We start from the raw sequence: 19,993 nt of genomic DNA, 5'->3' as shown, positions 1-19,993 counted from the left end.
AAGTGCCACTTTTGCCTACGTAATCGTTTGTTCTTGTGCTTGAGTGTGTAACATATATTGCAGTATTATACCACAAATTATACTCTATTTTCTCTTGTAGCCTGCACACTTGTCACTTTTCCCTCCTGAGCACTTTTTACTACCTCATGTATTTTGGTAGCCCACATTTTTACTACCTCATGTATTTTGTTTGCTCACAAGTGTCACAATTACCTTGTCTACCTCATGTATTTTTGGTTTCTCACAATTTTTACTACCTCATGTATTCTTGGTTGCTCACAATTATCACTTTACCGTATGTAACGTAACGAATGCCTCTGCAATCTGTTGCTCGTGTAACGTTCTCAGTTTGTATTTTTTCTGTTCCTATTGTGAAGCGCTCTGACACCTTCGGGTAAAGTCCGCGCTATATAAAATTGCATAAATAAATAAATAAAATAAATAAACTCTGACAAAAACAGATGCAAGGCCTCGGTAGAGGTTGTGGTTATGGCTTTGCAAAGATCCACTATGTTCATCATGGTCCACAACTGCCACCTACTGGCACTAAACGGTAACAGCTCCTGCGCCTCCAGGCAACATCGGAGGTAGCAGTAGCTCATTAAAATGAAACGGACTGGAGCCAAACAAATAAACATTAAAAGCAGATCCTTGGTTTCTAATTGAAACTATCGTCTTGAATTGGAATCAGTAACCATTCAATAGAACACGCAATCAAAAGCTCACAAAATCAACAAGTAACAAATGAAGCACATTTTTGACTTAAAGAACAAAAAGCAAAACAAGTGAAGAAATACAAAGCAAAATTGCTGTACACGTAACTATCATTTCAAAAACACTTCCATTCATTAATGTTGGCGATAGAACGTTTTTCATCGGTTCTCTGAAGGAGAATTGACCATTATATTCATAGTTGTTCCTACCACACACAAGCCGACAAATATAACACATGAAAACGTTCTATTCAGCATTCCCAGCTGCCTCGCCACATATTAGTTTGAAAGAGCTATAAAACGAAAGAAGCAAATGGATGCACTAAGGTCTATGTGGGCGATCACTTGCAACAAACTGACAAAGGAAACTGCAGTGGAAAAGAGTGCCAAGGCCCTTGAAGGACATCATTAGTGACGTGAGTTAAAGCAAGGATTGAGGGGGAGTAGCAAAGACTGAGGAATTATAGCAAAAACAGAGGGAGTAGAGCAAGAACTGAGGGGCGTAGCAAAGACTGACTGAATCTAGCAAGAGATCTGCCTCAACCCTCATCTGTGCCCGACATTCCCATGCCAACGGCTGCAAGATAGGACAGAGTGACCGCATCAACACACACGGAGGTGGAATCGCCATCATCCACAAGGAAATCATCCACTGTACCACCTCCGCAGACGACACCCCCCTGTCCATGGAACACCTCAACTTCCAACTCAGAACAGACTGTAAACAAGAACTGGGGGAGTAAAACACGAACTGAGGGGCATAGCAATGGCTGCGGGAGTACAGCAAGAACTGAGGGAGTACAGCAAGAACTGAGGGAGTATAGCAAGAACTGAGGGGCATAGCAAGGGCTGTGGGACATTAAAAGGAATAAGAGTCATAGCATGGACTGAGGGAGTAAAGCAATAACTCAGGGAGCATAGCAAGAAACGAGGAAGGCATAGCAAAAACTGAGAGGGCATAGCAAGTGAGTATAGCAAAAAAACAAGACGATATAGCAAGGACTAGGAGGCAAACCGAAGAGGAAAAGGGTAAGTGGTGTGATATGATATTAGTAAGAGACTACAGTGAGTCTGGTCAAGGAATGAGAAGGTCATTAAAAGGACCGAGGCGCCTAATGAGAGCTGGGGGCACAACACGGACTGAAGGGACACAATAGGGACTGAGTGGAAGAATAAGGGGGATAAAAAGGAGAAAGGGAACACTTAGAACACAATTAGGGGCACAGCAAAGACTAAGGAAGGGCATAATAAGGTATGAGGGGGCATAGAACACACTGAGTGGCACAGCATGGCCCTCGCGCGCGGGGGAGGGCACAGCAGGGGCCCTCGCGCGCGGGGGACGGCACAGCAGGGGCCCTCCCTCGCGCGCGGGGGACGGCACAGCAGGGGCCCTCCCTCGCGCGCGGGGGACGGCACAGCAGGGGCCCTCCCTCGCGCGCGTGGGAGGGCACAGCAGGGGCCCTCCCTCGCGGGGGAGGGCACAGCAGGGGCCCTCGCGGGGGAGGGCACAGCAGGGGCCCGCGCGGGGGAGGGCACAGCAGGGGCCCGCGCGAGGGAGGGCACAGCAGGGGCCCGCGCAAGGGGGGGCACAGCAGGGGCCCGCGCGAGGGAGGGCACAGCAGGGGCCCGCGCGAGGGAGGGCACAGCAGGGCCCCGCGCGGGGGAGGGCACAGCAGGGCCCCTCGCGCGCGGGGGAGGGCACAGCAGGGCCCCTCGCGCGCGGGGGAGGGCACAGCAGGGCCCCTCGCGCGCGGGGGAGGGCACAGCAGGGCCCCTCGCGCGCGGGGGAGGGCACAGCAGGGACTCGCGCGCGGGGGAGGGCACAGCAGGGCCTCAGCAAGAGTGGCACTGTGGGGTCCCATGGAGAGGGACACAGCGGGGTCTCAGGGAGAGGGACACAGCTGGGTCCTGTGGAGAGGGGCAAGGTATCACGGAGAGGGGCACAGTATTGACTGGTGAACACAACACCACAAGGCCTCGTGGGCACGCAAGGGACCCATGGAGAGGAATACAGCAAGCACAAGAGAGTGGCATCACAGGAGAGGCTCATGACAGAACAGGGCATGAGGGGAGCGCCACAGATATCCGTGGGACCCAGCACTGAGAAAGGTCTCCGGGAACACGGAGGGGAATATAAGCGAGGGTTGGCCACACTGCACAAGCAGCTGCACTACACGAAAAGCTAAGAAGTGGTAAAGTAAATTACTGAGGCCATGAAGATCCGCTCCAGTCTTCTGTGCGCTTCATCCCCTGGTGCCAACAGGGAACCAGAGCTGGCAGCCTGCAGGTAAAGCATTATCAGTGTCAGTAAATATACAAGAAAGTATAGCGCTAACGGCATTAACAAAGACCAGGGCAAAGGAGCGTTAAAGAGGGTTCTATATTTCTTATTCATCGACGAAAAGGGATCCATGGACATTAGATCAGTAGAGCCATGGACATGACAGGAAGAAAGAGTACATGGGCTTTATGTCACCAGTCCATGGACGTTACAGGAAGAAAGGGTACATGGAACTATATCGGGAGAGTCCACAGACATTACAGGAAGAAAGGGTACACGGAACTATATCGGGAGAGTCCATGGACATTACAGGAAGAAAGGGTACATGGAACTATATCGGGAGAGTCCATGAACATACAGGTAAAAAGGGTACATGGACATCGCATGAAGAGAAGGTCCTTGGACATCATAGACAGAGAGTATATGGTTGTTAAATCAGCAAGGAATCCACAGGCAATATACCGGGACACCATCAATGAACATTATATGCTAAAACAGACAATGAATACTATATTGTAGCTCCAGTTTTACACAGTGCTTAGAAACGGCAGAAGTGCAGTATGATGCACTATTTGAAACAATCTATTGTTAACATTGTTGATGTTCTTGCTCCTGCCATTGTAACACTAGGAGATGCTCCGTGAACTCATGGAGACAGGTTCCTCCCAGTTGAAGGTCCTGGACGCTCTACCAGGACTGTCCTCTGCAGCACACGTGCAGGGGTGTAATGGCTAGTAAACATTTGCATTAGATCAGGAGAGGGACAACGGGCTTTATACCAAGAAAGATTCTATGGAGGGTGTACCAGAGGAGAATCTATGAACATAGTATGGGAAGAAAGTCCATGGAGCATATAAAGAAGTTTAATAGGATTTAGTACGCTACCTCAAGATGGATAATGGCCTGACGTTAAGATCTCAGATCCTTGGTCTTACGGGAACATGTTTTGGCCTCCTTAGGATGCTCCGTAAGTTCCTTCCCCTGCTCTCAGAAGATCATAGGAAGATGACGGTGCAGGCCTTAATTGGCTCAAGACTGGACTACTCCAACGTCCTGTATCTTGGCCTGCCGGAATATCTTCTGCAACGTCTGCAGGTGGTCCAGAACTCGGCCGCGCAGGCCATTTTTGGCCTGTATAGGCGAGCCAGAGTTTCAGGCCTTTTGCAGTCGCTCCATTGGCTGCCTATCCGGAAGCGGATAGTTTTTAAGGCCCTGACCTTAGCCCACAAGGCTCTCCATGCCTCGGAAGCTAAGTATCTCCAAAGGAGGCTTGCCTTTTACCATCTGACCTGATCTTTTAGATCTGAATCATTGTTCCTTGTGGTGGTCCCTCAAGTAAAAAGGGCCCGCATTGGGGGTCGCTCTTTCAGGCTGTTGGCGCCACAGCTTTGGAATACGTTGCCTTTGGCACTACGCAGCACCTCTAATCTGCTGACTTTTAGGAAGGGCCTCAAAACTTGGCTTTTTGCCCAGTAGTCTGTTCCTCTTGATTCTTTTTGGTCCACTTTGCTTTACTGTGTTGTGTTACTCTGCTACTGGTTTTCAATAAAAGCGCCGGGACACTCTATGGAGTAGCCGTGCGCTATAAAAGATAAAACTAACATAACATAACATAACCTATTACAGAATAGTTCTATTAGGGTAGGGACGTGCCTATAGTCTGTGCTGGAACCAGCAGCGGAGAGAGTCCGTGGAGGTTATATCAGGCTAGAGTACAAGAACAGTGCATGGTACAAAGTATATGACACTATGCAGGTTTTAGTTCAGTAAAATCAAGATCTATAGCAGAGGATTCCTCGTAGGAGTACAGCGAGGGATGTCATACCAGGAGAGTTCATGAATGTTACATTGGGGAAGATTCCAAGGAGGGTACCTGAGCAGAATGTGCATGAGTAACACACCACATCATAGTAATAGAGAGTCCAAGGACGAGATAAGGGTTCGAGGGTATATCCAGTGAATGCCCATGTGCGTTATATTGGAACAGGGGGCTGGACACTATACTAGACGAGCGGCCATCAGGACAGTGACCATTGACACCGAACGCGCAGACAGTATATAGAACTGTGACGCAGTCTGTGGACCACAGTACACACCAGAGCGCACAGGTCCCAAGCACCCAGAATGTAAAAACGTTTACTCTAAAGACTATTTCCAATGAGAGGCAGGGCTTCCTAATGGAAGAACGCGATTCCTCATGGTGAGTAACGCGGACACCTACATGGGACAGTCCACCATCGGAAACAGAGGCCAAACACTTCCATGAGTGGAACTGGTGTGCAGTGAAACTCATTAACAACAAAGGAACTGTTCCTCTGTGAACTAAACTCATAGAAACACAAGTGCAACTCTATGGCTTTTAAAGACACCCGTGGTCACGATGCATTATAGCACTGCTCGGCTATGAGTAGCTGGGAGGCGCTATAATGCGTGATGTCGCATTTCAGTGTGGTGATGCTGACCACCACACTGAAATGCGTTATACTAACGCCTGATGCGTGATAGTTGGCAGGGCTGACACCGTCTTCACTACAGACCTAATCCCAGATCAAGGCCTCCCCAGTGAGCAAGCCCGCGACCCAAACGGAGAATGCCAATAAAGGCGGTGCCACCCCCATCTGTGAGACCACTGTTCCAAGAAGAAGGTGTGCGCTTACGCAAACCAAAGGTTACACCACTATTTCTGAAAGGGTACATTATTCGCCAACAAAACTCATTCCTAAGGTAAAATTCGCCTGTGGGAACAGTCCTGGATGTTGAGGCCACGAGGTCACCGTGGGAGTGACGTCACAGAGGCCACAGCCCCCGGTGAATCACGTGGCAAGTGTCCTTGGATGCGCTGCTTCCCAATGAGTGAAGCAGCACTGACTTCCAGTGAGAGCGACCCTACCCCTCCTCAGAGAGGGGGATTAGGAGGATCGCACTGATCCTGTTAAAAACACAAGAAGAACAGGCCGCTGCCTGCTTTTCAATCTCTTGCCTCGCTAATCCTTGCATCTTTGACCCCTTCAGTGCTTAAGCTGTAAACACAGAAAGAGCTTTAAAGATTGCATTTTTGATTTCCATACTCAGAAGCGCGGCCCCCCGTGGCAAAGCGTAAAGAAGCTCTCATTTCATAGTCAATATCGCCACCTAGAGGCCTATCAGAATCATCACCAAAGAATCCGACTCCTTTTCTGCATATTTATTCCAGGGTGCCAGGACGGGGCCTGTTTCCCATGCTGTTTTCTGTGCACTCACTGAATCGAGAGAAAAGCAAAGGGGTTGGCAGGGGCGTAGCTGGGTCAGCAAGATTGCTGGGGGCTTCACATTTTCCGACAATCGGGCTGGCATATAATGTTTAGATAGATTAAACGACAAGCAGGCTGCATGAGAGGGCCTAAGGGGCAGAGGAATGCGGATTGGTAGGAGTTCCAAGAGAGGAAATGCAACATTTTGTAAAGGAACCATTATTTCTGAGTACTTTCTAAACAGAGAGGGAGAAAGTGTGGCGTGTTTTTGTCTGTGTTTATTTAAAAATTCCTGGTGGACTCTGACAGAGTTCTCACCATACCCGCATGAAAGCCCTTGGACCCAACTATTTGTTAGAACATTTAATTAATTGGGGGTGTAATACCCCAAACACCCCCCTCACCCGAAGCAATGCCCCTTGAGGTGGGGGGCAGTGAAACTGAACTGCTCTACAGAAAATTAGGACATTCAATAAGGTTAGATTTGAGGGCATGTCACCCATCTCTCACAGAAACGTAAAATGCATTCAGTAAGGATTAAACCATTTCGAAATACCACCCTCAACAGCAGCAAGTATGTGTCACACAAATTCACAATCTATTAAAACAGAAGACATCAATGTGCTTAACACAAAGCCTTGGCTATTGTTTTTGTAAATAATGGTTCAAATTGATTTCACAATCTTGTCTGCCATGGAGCTCAGGCAGAATGGTCTTTAACTGTCCATCCACACTGGAGTCTCGCGGTAAAACGCTACATCCGCCATATTCCCCAGTAGTAACTCAGTCTCCAGCCAGCATTAGACAATATTGGCAGCGGCAACACAGCATGTCTGAAGAACCATGGGTCTGGGCCCAAATCGCAACATATCCTAATCCCACCTTAGCAGTAAGATCTCACACCCCATATCCCAAAATTTAGCAGCGCACACCTACATGGATCGCGACTCTGAGGCCTGCGCCCTGAACAGATGAGACCCCCCCCCCCTCCTCACACACGCAGTTAGTTGGAAACACACCTGTTTTTGGGGTTCAGCCTCAGTCTCCTCAATAACAAGAAGTGCTGCTGGGTTCTTCGTGGCAGTGTTGTCAGGAGCACTGCTCTCCTTCACAGGGTCCAGAGTGGGGAAAAGCGAGCAGATGAGAAAAAAGTCCTTCACATACTTCTCCAGGACTCACAGTTTAAAAATCCATGCAAAGAAGCGGTTTGAAGAGTCCAGGCAGACTTGGGCTCACTCATAGCCAAACATGCAGGTTACGGGGAGCACACTGCTGTCGTTATTGCTCAGGAGCGGCATTCTAAAGCAATGCCTCCCAAAAACACAACAATTTTAGAAGAGACCTCGGGGCTACATTCATCTTAGAGTTCGGTTTAAATTGGAGAAATATCAGTTGTGAGTGCAAAAACATTGGGCCGAAGCACATACCTGGTTATACCTTTCCGTCAAAAGAGCAAGGTCAGAATGGAGTAATGATTTTAGATTTTTTTTTAATAGATAAAGTATCTCAAGAGGGCAAACAGCTGCAGACAGATCAGGAGGTAGGGGCAGAAATCATGATAGAGCCAAGACAGTCTTTCATTCTTCTGAATTGAGACGAAGTGATGGTACAGTTCAATTATCATAACCCATATTAGAGCTCCACTGAAAACAATGGAGTGGAAATGCCCATAATGGCTGGAGCAGACCTTCCAATGTTTCTCTTTCCGTTTCTCCCTTTTTTATTTTAGAACAGTCTACACCCAGTGCATGAATGTTGTCAATTCTACCTCTGGCTATAACTGTTGCTAAAGGCCCGAGCTACATAACTCGGGTCCAGGGTCTTAACCAACTGTTACTGCCCTCAGCACCTGGCCTTTGATCCTTCTTACATGCCGTCAGAATTCTGCAGCTGACATATTTCCCCCATGCTCTTTAAATCAGAGCCTCCCTAGTCTTTATGCACACATTCCATTCACCAATCTGTGTACTAACTCTGGTTCCATTCTTGTTGGACGACATGTCAACATACTACAACGCAAGTGGAGATATTGAAGAAGACAAATTCACACAACGCCACTATGAGAGCCTACAGAAGAGTCATCAGAAACACAAAAAGACAGTACTATTACACACACATATACACACACATAACTGAAGCGGACTGCCCTTCCAATGTGCTCTCAAGATTATAGCAGAATTCTACAATCCAGAGTGCCAAAACACAGAAATACCAAAATCGCAAGTCTTCTGTAACACAATATCCATGGAATTGATCTAAAAAATTAGAAAGTTCGAAAATTGTCTAAAGGAAAACCCAAACAACTCCACCCCAGCACATTACCCAACCAACACAGAAAGAGACAAAAGCAATCTTCCACCACTACATACTTTCATTACCCTCTCAGAAATAAGCAAAACACACAAGATGATGGACGGAATGTTGCACATTGGCAAAAAATTCACCCCCAGTCACAGATCTGGATTTAATCCATCATTATTTTGCTCACCACGCCACCCCAGTTCAGACATGTCCATATGTAAATCAGTCTTGACCCTGTGCCTCATGGGAACAGTCCAGCCGAACTGCCAAGCCATGTCTTCCCTGGACTGGAATCAAGCATCCTAGGGCTGGTTTCTGGCTATCAGCCGTCATCAGCCAGGATAGCTTGACTCCAGTGGCGTAGTGAGGACGGGACCCACTTCTGGGCATACCCTTCCCACATAGGGCGAACAGCAAAACACACAAGATGATGGACGGAATGTTGCACATTGGCAAAACATTCACCCCCAGTCACAGATCTGGGTTTAATCCATCGTTATTTTGCTCACCATGCCACCCCAGTTCAGACATGTCCATATACAAATCAGTCTTGACCCTGTGCCTCATGGGAACAGTCCAACCCGAACTGCCAAGCCGTGTCTTCCCTGGACCGGAATCAAGCATCCTAGGAACGGTTTCTCAGACGTGAGTCCCGTGCTCTCCATGCCACTGGAATCAAGCTATCCTGGCAGATGAGGGCTGAAAGCCCGAAAATCAGTCCCGGGATGCTTGTTTCCAGTCCAGGGAGGACCTGGTTTGGCAGTTCGGGCTGGACAGTTCCCATGGGGCACAGGGTCAAGACTGATTAGCATATGGCTGGGTTCAAACTGGAATGGCATGGTGAGCAAAAAAACAATGGTTTAAGGCCTGGATCTCTGTACTGGGGTGAATGTATGAAATTATTCTGCATTCTGTCCATCAACTGTTGTTTTTGCATTTGTCACCCCGAGTGGGACGTGTATGCTCAGACGAGAGTCCTTTGCTCTCCATGCCAGTAGAATCAAGCTATCCTGGCTGATGAGGGCTGAAAGCCCGAAAACCGGTTCTAGGATGCTTGTTTCCAGTCCAGGGAGGACCTGGCTTGGCAGTTCGGGCTGGACTGCTCCCATGGAGCGCAGGATAAAGACTGATTTGCATGTGGCTGGGTTCAAACTGGAATGGCATGGTGAGCAAAACAACGATGGATTTAGGCCCAGATCTCTGTTCTGGGGTGAATGTATGACATTGTTCTGCATTCTGTCCATCAATTGTTGTTTTTGCACCTCTCAAAAATAAGTTTCCTCCATGTTATCATTGCGAGAAGACCATCAGGATGACCAGGAGACCCACCACTTCCAAAAATCTTTAAAGCTATCCTTTGCACATTCTGTGCAGGGGATGCTTACTCAACATGTCCCTGGTACTGGGTTCATTTCCACTGATCTGAAAACCTCCTACATTAGATCGTGCCTCAACAAAAGACAAGCTTCAATCCATCAGACCCTGCAGCAACCACTCCACTAGTTATTACAGTTAGAAGGTAAGGTTCCAGGCACTCTGTATTTTCCACAGAGCTTTCCAAGGAAAGGGAGCACTAGTATGTGCAGGTTAAATTGAAGCAATGCACACAAAACTGGCACTGCTGTGCAGGCCCTCGCCACAAATCTTCATACCACCTTACCATAAGATACTCTAAGAGGCACTGCTTTCTCAGTACATGTTGCCAAGCTCTGGAAGGTGCTCCCAGCCAAGATATGAAGCATCCAGGAGCATATACACTTCAGAAGATAGTTGAAAACATGGCTATTTTTAAAATAACTACATCATCCACCAGCCTGGGATAGAACCCGAACCTGAAAGAACCCTTTGAATTCAAACTACACGCCCGCAGATGTAGATAAGTCGGCCAGCACACTACTTTCTATATACAGGCAAGCTATGAAGGGCTGACCAATGGTTAACCCGGGTATTATACAGTAATGTCAATTCACATACAACCCTTCTGGCCACACTAATACCATAAGACTCAGTGGCCAGCAGCCAGCTAAGCGGAATCCTCTTTCACTCACATGAGACATATCTGCTATGGGACTCGTCCTTCACCCAGAGCTGAACCAACCATTAAAGCAGGCATCACCAACTGAACAGGCATGGATTAACTGCAGAGACCTGCCACATACAGGGGACCATCACTGTAAGTCACAATTAGCTGCAGGCTAGGATGATGGAAACAAAGCCCCTCCCAGCAGATCTCCTCGCTATTTCTCTCTCCAATGAAGCCTGCTCAGGACCAACAACTTGAAACAAAATATTCCAAACTGGACAACCCAGTGCAGTAACCAGCCAAGTGGACTATGATCATAAGAAATATCATTAAGGGATCCGCAGAGCCGCTCAAAGCTGCCAGGTTACTGAAAAAAAGTAAAATGAGCGTGGCTCTCTCACACCTCTCCAGCACCCACACTGCTGAGCGCTGCGTCCCAGAACACAAGACCCACAACCTCGGTGGTCGTCGTGCACTTCATGGAAACACTTCCAACATAGGAACAAAAAACAAAGAAAACACCCTTCCAACCAGGGCTTTAAGTGGGCCGGGTCTCAAGGGGTCTGAGCACCGGCAGTTTTTTTAAGGGGGCCTCGAAACGGGTCTCTATTGGGCTCTGTTTTGAGCCCTGACACAGTTGGTCTGTTTTTTTTCCGGACAGCAGTTTGCTGTCACTGCAGGCCAGAAAAAATTGCCAGGGCGCAAAACAGCCTGATAGACACCAGTTTCGAGACAACAAGCACATCGATGTGCGCTGCTCACACTGCTCACTTCTCACTAGTGGAGAAGGTATGGCATGACGTCATGCCTGGGGAGCGTTGTAGGGGAAGGGAAAACCTTTAAAGAGTCATTTTCTTTCTGGATTTCCCTTCTCTTTCTGAAACGTAAGAGCAGCAACATTGTGGGATGGTCACCAGGGCTTTAATTGGAAGCGTATTATATGTAACGAGCCATAGTTGCTGCTTTTTTATCTTATGTAGCTAACAACCATTGACAAAGCCAATAGTCCCGACTTGTTGTAGGTATGATGTTACTTGTTGCATCACATATCTGGATGCAGTCACAGAAACAGCAAAATACAAATTGGGCGGCACACTATACTAAACACAGATTTTAAGCATAAGTGTTTTAAGGCCACGCCCCTAATTACTTTGGCCATGCCCCTTTGAGAGACCCCCCAGTTTTTTCATCCCACTTAAAGCCCTGCTTCCAACCACACAAGGTGTAGCTTGCTGCCCATGTCAGCAAGCGCTTCAGTGCCCCACAGTGACATCAAGCGCTATACAAATGCTGCAATCCAATGCATGTCCCACAGTGTGTTCTTTCAACGATCTCTCCCTGCTGCTTCCCAAACAGCCTCTCGCTCTCACGCTTCCCAGCAGCAGCCCCGTGCCAGGGGTTTGTATCCTCTTCTGTCAATCCTGCCTTTGTTTCTCCAGTGGTCAAACTGCAACATGCTCGGGTCTGGCGCGCCTTGAACCCTGCGACGCCGCAGACGTCCCGGTGAAGGTGAACTGGGCATCGACCCATTGTTGGCATCCGAGCGCCACTCTCGTCCGTGAGCAGAGTGGGGGCAGGGACGAAACAACCACTGTTTGATGCTGCTGCTCTGAAGAGGAAGGATGTATGGATGCCTTAATGATGCACGCTGGGCCTGCCTTGTGTATATTCCGTGTGATTGATGCCAGCCCGGGATAGCTGGGTTAAGAGTGATTTAAACCAAGGTCATGACCCTACAAGCGGCACACTTCAGCTTTTTCCACTCAGACCCAATTATCTTCCGGGTTCTATTCCCGTGCGCGTTCATTCGCTCTTGCCTTCTCTGTGGCCTCTGCCATTAATGAGGGCCGGAGGGGGGTTTAGTGACACAATCCCCTGCTTACGGGCTGGGATGTTAAGAAATCTTACCCTAATACACCCTCATTTCGAGCCGCCTGATGTTATTGGCTTATGTGTGCCACTCATATTTCTCACCCGGCCAGCAACTTTGAGGTGGGAGGTTTTCATCACTGTACCATAAAGCGGGGCAGCCAGCTGCCCCTTTGACATAGTAGCGGCTATCGATGACTCTGGGATCGACCATGTGGTCTCACACCTGTAAACTTTCCTTCTTCCCTTTCCGCTGCCTGCTCTTCTGGACAATTTCTGCCTTTTACTTTCCCAACTCTCATCAGCGTCTAGCAACTGGTAATGAATATAACCATTGTAAGGGTCTCGTGGAGCCTTATAGCACATCTGTGATGTCATCTTAGCTTGAGGTAGGCAGCTTTTGGCTGACAGAACCCAAAATGCATTGCGCCTTCTCTGTAGCCAATCAGCAGCTTAGTTACTGGGGGCACAAAATACGTTCCCTGACCGGAACAAGGTGGCCTACAAACCACAATGGTACTACGCTTGCAACCAGTGCCCACAGAAGTCCTTGCTATTTCGGCTTCTAGGTTGGTTGGCATTTAGTGAGGCAACTCCAGGTTGGGTGACCCTCATTCCATCAAGCACAGGCAGCTCAGGCATGCTCTCCACGAAGGAATGAGCGTCATCAGGAATCACTCTCCATGGTGGAGGCAAGTCATAGCACAGTCGTAGGGCAGGTCACTGCTCTTAACACAGACTAACAGGCTGGGGAGAGGGGGGCATTTTGTGGCTGTAAAAGTTACACCTTTCTAAATGCATAGTGCATATGAAAGACATTAAGTCAGGCCATCAATATCAGTGACCCACCTGGCACTTGTAGTCTGGTTCTAATTAGGATAGCACTGCCCCCGCAGCATAACTTACCAAACCGCTGCCTTGATGCAAATTTCCTTAAAAATGCATCCTATGGTCTCAACTGTAATGTTATTATTTTTGCACTAGATGACTTTTAATTAAAAGGAAAAACATTTCTTGTGGATTTCATATAAATGCCTATGATTCAGCACCACGTTAGCACCTCCACCAGCGCATTGTGTTTTTTTTTGGTCTGGCACTGTAAGTAAAATCATGATCACCTTAAGGGGAAAAAGCCATGAGAAAAGAAATAATTCCTGTCTCCACTCGAGCGAGGAGCAAACCTCCAGTTCAGTCTGGCATGCCCTTCCGTGCATCAAGCAGTGTGTGCACGCAGAGTGATGGAAGTCAGGCCAGATGTGGGATTCCCTGATCAGTGTGTGCACACTGAGTAATGGAAGTCTGGACAGATGTGGGGCCCCTTGATCAGTGTGTGCACACTGAGTGATGGAAGTCAGGCCAAATGTGGGGCCCCTTGGTCAGTGTGTGCACACTGAGTGATGGAAGTCAGGCCAAATGTGGGGCCCCTTGATCAGTGTGTGCACACTGAGTGATGGAAGTCAGACCAGATGTGGGGTCCCCTGATCTGTGTGTGCACACTGAGTGAAGGAAGTCAGACCAGATGTGGGGTCCCCTGATCTGTGTGTGCACACTGAGTGAAGGAAGTCAGCCCAGATGTGGGGTCCTCTGATCAGTGTATGCACACTGAGTGATGGAAGTCAGGCCAGATGTGGGGTCCCCTGATCTGTGTGTGCACACTGAGTTTAGGAAGTCAGACCAGATGTGGGTCCCCTGATCTGTGTGTGCACACTGTGTGAAGGAAGTCAGACCAGATGTGGGGTTCTCTGATCAGTGTATGCACACTGAGTGATGGAAGTCAGGCCAGATGTGGGGTCCCCTGATCTGTGTGTGCACACTGAGTGAAGGAAGTCAGACCAGATGTGGGGTCCCGTGATCTGTGTGTGCCCACTGAGTTTAGGAAGTCAGACCAGATGTGGGGTCCCCTGATCTGTGTATGCACACTGAGTGAAGGAAGTCAGACCAGATGTGGGGTCCTCTGATCAGTGTGTGCACACTGAGTGAAGGAAGTCAGACCAGATGTGGGGTCCCGTGATCTGTGTGTGCCCACTGAGTTTAGGAAGTCAGACCAGATGTGGGGTCCACTGATCTGTGTGTGCACACTGAGTGAAGGAAGTCAGACCAGATGTGGGGTCCCCTGATCTGTGTGTGCACACTGAGTGAAGGAAGTCAGACCAGATGTGAGGTCCTCTGATCAGTGTATGCACAATGAGTGATGGAAGTCAGGCCAGATGTGGGGTCCCCTGATCTGTGTGTGCACACTGAGTTTAGGAAGTCAGACCAGATGTGGGGTCCCCTGATCTGTGTGTGCACACTGAGTGAAGGAAGTCAGACCAGATGTGGGGTCCTCTGATCATTGTATGCACACTGAGTGATGGAAGTCAGGCCAGATGTGGGGTCCCCTGATCTGTGTGTGCACACTGAGTGAAGGAAGTCAGACCAGATGTGGGGTTCTCTGATCAGTGTATGCACACTGAGTGATGGAAGTCAGGCCAGATGTGGGGTCCCCTTATCTGTGTGTGCACACTGAGTGAAGGAAGTCAGACCAGATGTGGGGTCCCGTGATCTGTGTGTGCCCACTGAGTTTAGGAAGTCAGACCAGATGTGGGGTCCCCTGATCTGTGTGTGCACACTGAGTGAAGGAAGTCAGACCAGATGTGGGGTCCCGTGATCAGTGTATGCACACTGAGTGATGGAAGTCAGGCCAGATGTGGGGTTCCCTGATCTGTGAGTGCACACTGAGTGATGGAAGTCAGGCCAGATGTGGGGTCCCCTGATCTGTGTGTGGACACTGAGTGATGGAAGTCAGGCCAGATGTGGGGTCCCCTGATCTGTGTGTGCACACTGAGTGAAGGAAGTCAGACCAGATGTGGGGTCCCCTGATCTGTGTGTGCACACTGAGTGAAGGAAGTCAGGCCAGATGTGGGGTCCCCTGATCTGTGTGTGTACACTGAGTGAAGGAAGTCAGACCAGATGTGGGGTTCTCTGATCAGTGTATGCACACTGAGTGATGGAAGTCAGGCCAGATGTGGGGTCCCCTGATCTGTGTGTGCACACTGAGTGAAGGAAGTCAGACCAGATGTGAGGTCCTCTGATCAGTGTATGCACAATGAGTGATGGAAGTCAGGCCAGATGTGGGGTCACCTGATCTGTGTGTGCACACTGAGTTTAGGAAGTCAGACCAGATGTGGGGTCCCCTGATCTGTGTGTGCACACTGAGTGAAGGAAGTCAGACCAGATGTGGGGTCCTCTGATCAGTGTATGCACACTGAGTGATGGAAGTCAGGCCAGATGTGGGGTCCCCTGATCTGTGTGTGCACACTGAGTGAAGGAAGTCAGACCAGATGTGGGGTTCTCTGATCAGTGTATGCACACTGAGTGATGGAAGTCAGGCCAGATGTGGGGTCCCCTGATCTGTGTGTGCACACTGAGTGAAGGAAGTCAGACCAGATGTGGGGTCCCGTGATCTGTGTGTGCCCACTGAGTTTAGGAAGTCAGACCAGATGTGGGGTCCCCTGATCTGTGTGTGCACACTGAGTGAAGGAAGTCAGACCAGATGTGGGGTCCCGTGATCAGTGTATGCACACTGAGTGATGGAAGTCAGGCCAGATGTGGGGTTCCCTGATCTGTGAGTGCACACTGAGTGATGGAAGTCAGGCCAGATGTGGGGTCCCCTGATCTGTGTGTGGACACTGAGTGATGGAAGTCAGGCCAGATGTGGGGTCCCCTGATCTGTGTGTGCACACTGAGTGAAGGAAGTCAGACCAGATGTGGGGTCCCCTGATCTGTGTGTGCACACTGAGTGAAGGAAGTCAGGCCAGATGTGGGGTCCCCTGATCTGTGTGTGTACACTGAGTGAAGGAAGTCAGACCAGATGTGGGGTTCTCTGATCAGTGTATGCACACTGAGTGATGGAAGTCAGGCCAGATGTGGGGTCCCCTGATCTGTGTGTGCACACTGAGTGAAGGAAGTCAGACCAGATGTGAGGTCCTCTGATCAGTGTATGCACAATGAGTGATGGAAGTCAGGCCAGATGTGGGGTCACCTGATCTGTGTGTGCACACTGAGTTTAGGAAGTCAGGCCAGATGTGGGGTCCCCTGATCTGTGTGTGGACACTGAGTGATGGACGTCAGACCAGATGTGGGGTCCCCTGATCTGTGTGTGCACACTGAGTGAAGGAAGTCAGACCAGATGTGGGGTCCCCTGATCTGTGTGTGCACACTGAGTGAAGGAAGTCAGGCCAGATGTTGGGTCCCCTGATCAGTGGTCCGCAGACATGGCTCCGGGACGGTCGGAATAGGGACTGGGTCTATCCCAACTGAAGTCTCCTTGATATGCTGCAGTTCGATGTCCAGGATAGATCTGCTGATATCCACTGTATCTTCAAGGTACAAACTACTGCAAGCACTTGACTTCTCTTCATCACTATAATGCATATTACCCACAATGCCATAGCAATCTTTTAAAGTTTGTGTCAGCGGAGCAGGAAGTATGTCCCACTGATCGCAGAGTCTGGTATGTGCTTGGTTATGGTGCTGAATAAGACTGAATATTTCTTTAGAAACAAACACAACTCCTCTGCATAATAGATTTTTTTAAACTTCAACTTCAACTTTCTTTTCCAGAGGTGTGGTGTGGGCAAGGAATACAATATTTCTATAAAGGAACTGTGATATAAAGCTAAGTGAATAAGAAAGGATAAAGAAAATGTAACTGGAATTAATCGAAGTACATTACTAAAAGAGAACCACTATAGTGTAACCACGAAGGTAACACGAGTAAATTACAAGATCATAAATAAAGCGTGGCTGTGACATTAAACCAACTGGGTTACAAAAATGTAATCATTTCATTCTAGCCACAAATTAAACACGTTAGATAGGAGGGTGGTTAGTGAGGTATGGTACTAGAATATTATAACTAAAATCTCTAAAATATGCAACACAAGTTCAGTTGAAGATACTTTTTTTTCAAAAGAATCAGGTAAATAACTAAGAAAGGTGGTTTGTCAAAATACCTTTATTAAAATATGATACAGAAATATTGCGTCCTAAATATTGTTTTTAAAAATATCGCCCCACTGTAGTTAAAATAGAAAATCTACATCCAAAGGAATTCTTTCGCATAAGATTTATAGGTCATGATATATATGTGAGACGATATTTTGCTAACGATACTCTGACATACAGCTCATCAGTGCTGTTGACCTAATACTTTGTACTCAAGACCTGGCTCTTTGACTGAACCTCCATGCCCAGACGGATCAGAAGTCCCCCCACCCCACCACCGCAAGCACCGTGAGACCCTCACGGGTGAGTAGCCGAGCTGTACAAACTCTTGACTGATTGATTTCGAAAAACAAAAATATGCCCTTGTTAGCCGTGCAAGGAGGTAAGAACTGCTTGGTTTGTTTCTCCATCCCCGCAGCTCACATCATGAGTGAGTATAAAAATATGTGATAAGCAGGCTGGAAAATCCATACTCTAGCGGCTTAAGGTTTTAACCACCCTGTACTGTACGCGTTGCAATATACAACTCTAGTTCGGTGATTTAGGATAAAATGTAGCTTTTCCTTTTGAAAATTAAACTTAAAAGTGAACTTGTGTTCCATATTTAGGAATATGTTACAATCACTGACACATTTCTAAATGTTCTATCTTTCAGAATTACCACAACTGGTTTCATTATACGCTCTAAATGCGCTACATCCCAGCATAGATACAATACAGGATTTGTCGTCTTTCTTTTAAAGATCGCAGACATTTGATGGAAAGAGGACAAATGAATCTCCCTTTGTCTAAAGAATGACTCGCAGAATACTTCTTACTCTAGTTTCTAAAATGGCTGCATGATTCCAAGATATGAGCTTGAATAGACCATTACATGCGGAGTGTAGCCTGGAAGAGCGCAGGATAGGAACTCCTACCCTGACCATGAATTACGGGGAGCAGTCTTGGACAAAAATCAGCAAGTATCAGCAATGAGATGTATACATAATGACAGAGATTAATGGAAGAGACTCTGGCAAAGGAAAGGCGAGACTCGTAGACCAAGGGTTCACAATGACAGACAGCAGAAACCTAAGCATGTCTGCGCACTTTGCTACTACCCGGCCACGCCCCAAGAGCCCACCTCAAGTGTATTTAGCTCCCAAAAAGACACAGAGGGCACCTGGATAAACATCTTATTTACACAATAACACGAACATTTACATGCTTGTTACGGCAGGCAGCTCTTTGGAGCTTGCTCACATCAAGTCCCAAGTGTTGCATGCATGGTTAGACCCACTTGTGCCATCAAGCAGGGGGCAAATGATGCCATCACTCATCACACAAGTTGGCATGCTCTGTGAAGTTAGCTTTGCACACAGTAATGGTACCTCCACTCTATCCGGTGAGGGAGATTTCCAAGGCGATCTTTGGCTACCTTCCACCTTTGCCGGCAGCAAAATTGGCAGCTTTTCTTCTGCCTTGGCCTGGTCTTCAGACATCTTTGTGGTGTCCTCCAAGACAGTCGGGGTTCCTGGCTTCTCTGGATCCTGCACCGCGGGTAGTGGGGGTGTTTCGGACTTCTGTTCTGGAGATTTAGCTGCTTTCCTCTCGGCTGGTCTGAACCGCGGGCGGTGTTCCTTCATTTTCCCTCGGGTCATAAGACTGGTTAACCCTACAGATATGTCATCTTTTGGGCTGTCCTTCTTAGAATCCATCTTGGAGGCTGGCTTGGGAGGAGGAGGTGGAGGAACCTTTGCCTGAGTTCTCTGCTCTGCTTTAGGTTCTGGGCCAGGTCTCACATTTGTCGCATCTTTTCCCGGCATGTTCGCAGCGCTCGTCTCTTCCTGCGGCAAGACTTTCCTCACCATCTTACGAACCACAGAGGCCACCTTCCTCTTGGAGACACCAGGGGTCTCTTCCCGTCCAGGCTCTGTCTGTGTCCCATTCATTATTGCAGAGTTACTTTGGGGGGCAGGCTGGTTGTGCCCATTCAACACAACCTCAGAGGTACTTTGATTATGGGAAGGTATGGGACTTCTAGGTTCCTGTTGACTTTGAAAGCGCTCTGGACTCGTCACTCTCCGTAAGCTTTGAGAAGGATCTGGACTTTTCACTCTCCCGGGCTTTTGCAAAGGTTCCGGGCTCCACAGACTGCGCGGAGACTTACAAGGTTCAGGAACACGAGCTCCAGATGAGCTTTCTGTGGGCTCTGGACTTCTTGTTGGCTCAGGACTCTTGAAACCATCCGACCTATCATTCACGCCACCTGCATTTTCAGACTACATTTATAAATACAAAGAGGTTTAGGTAATGGAAATAGAACAATCAATAGAAAAAAATAGCAATCTCCCTTGCCCACCAAACTTAAAGAGAAACTATAGGCTCTGGAATCGACGACGGTCATTTAACCAGTCACATTTCAAAACTTTAAAACCTTAACAACCTGCTGACAATATTCAAGAAAATACATTGGCAAAAAATTCATAAATGAACGCCCATGTGTGCCATCTACGTGCCAGAGCAAGTTTGTTTAGAGGGAGAGCAAAGTGAAATAGATCAGAGAGGAAATGTGCGTTTAGGATTCTGAGCTCTTAGAAACCAGCAACAC

General features: G+C 48.2%; 1 protein-coding gene across 22 annotated transcripts in view; it reads right to left on the bottom strand.

Moving 5' to 3' along the window:
- MYO18A (myosin XVIIIA) overlaps window positions 1-19,993 on the bottom strand; it is a 778,205-nt gene that overhangs the window by 479,997 nt on the left and 278,215 nt on the right. For 9 of the 22 annotated variants that reach the window (XM_086955112.1, XM_086955109.1, XM_086955106.1 and 6 more), the window contains exons 4-6: window positions 18,774-19,664; window positions 7,244-7,330; window positions 2,920-2,994 (exon numbers count right to left, since the gene is read on the bottom strand). The exons of 9 other annotated variants lie outside the window; for them this stretch is intronic. In XM_086955112.1, the coding sequence (XP_086811238.1) occupies window positions 2,920-2,994; window positions 7,244-7,330; window positions 18,774-19,664 (1,053 nt within the window). The remainder of the gene's footprint in view (window positions 1-2,919; window positions 2,995-7,243; window positions 7,331-18,773; window positions 19,665-19,993) is intronic. 4 more of the 22 variants (XM_086955111.1, XM_086955116.1, XM_086955119.1 and 1 more) reach the window with 2 other exon arrangements.

This window comes from Lissotriton vulgaris, chromosome 2_1, assembly GCF_964263255.1.
Source record: "Lissotriton vulgaris chromosome 2_1, aLisVul1.2, whole genome shotgun sequence".
NCBI lineage: Eukaryota > Metazoa > Chordata > Amphibia > Caudata > Salamandridae > Lissotriton > Lissotriton vulgaris.
Note: the sequence above shows the minus strand (reverse complement) of the source record. Positions and strands in the feature narration are given on the sequence as shown.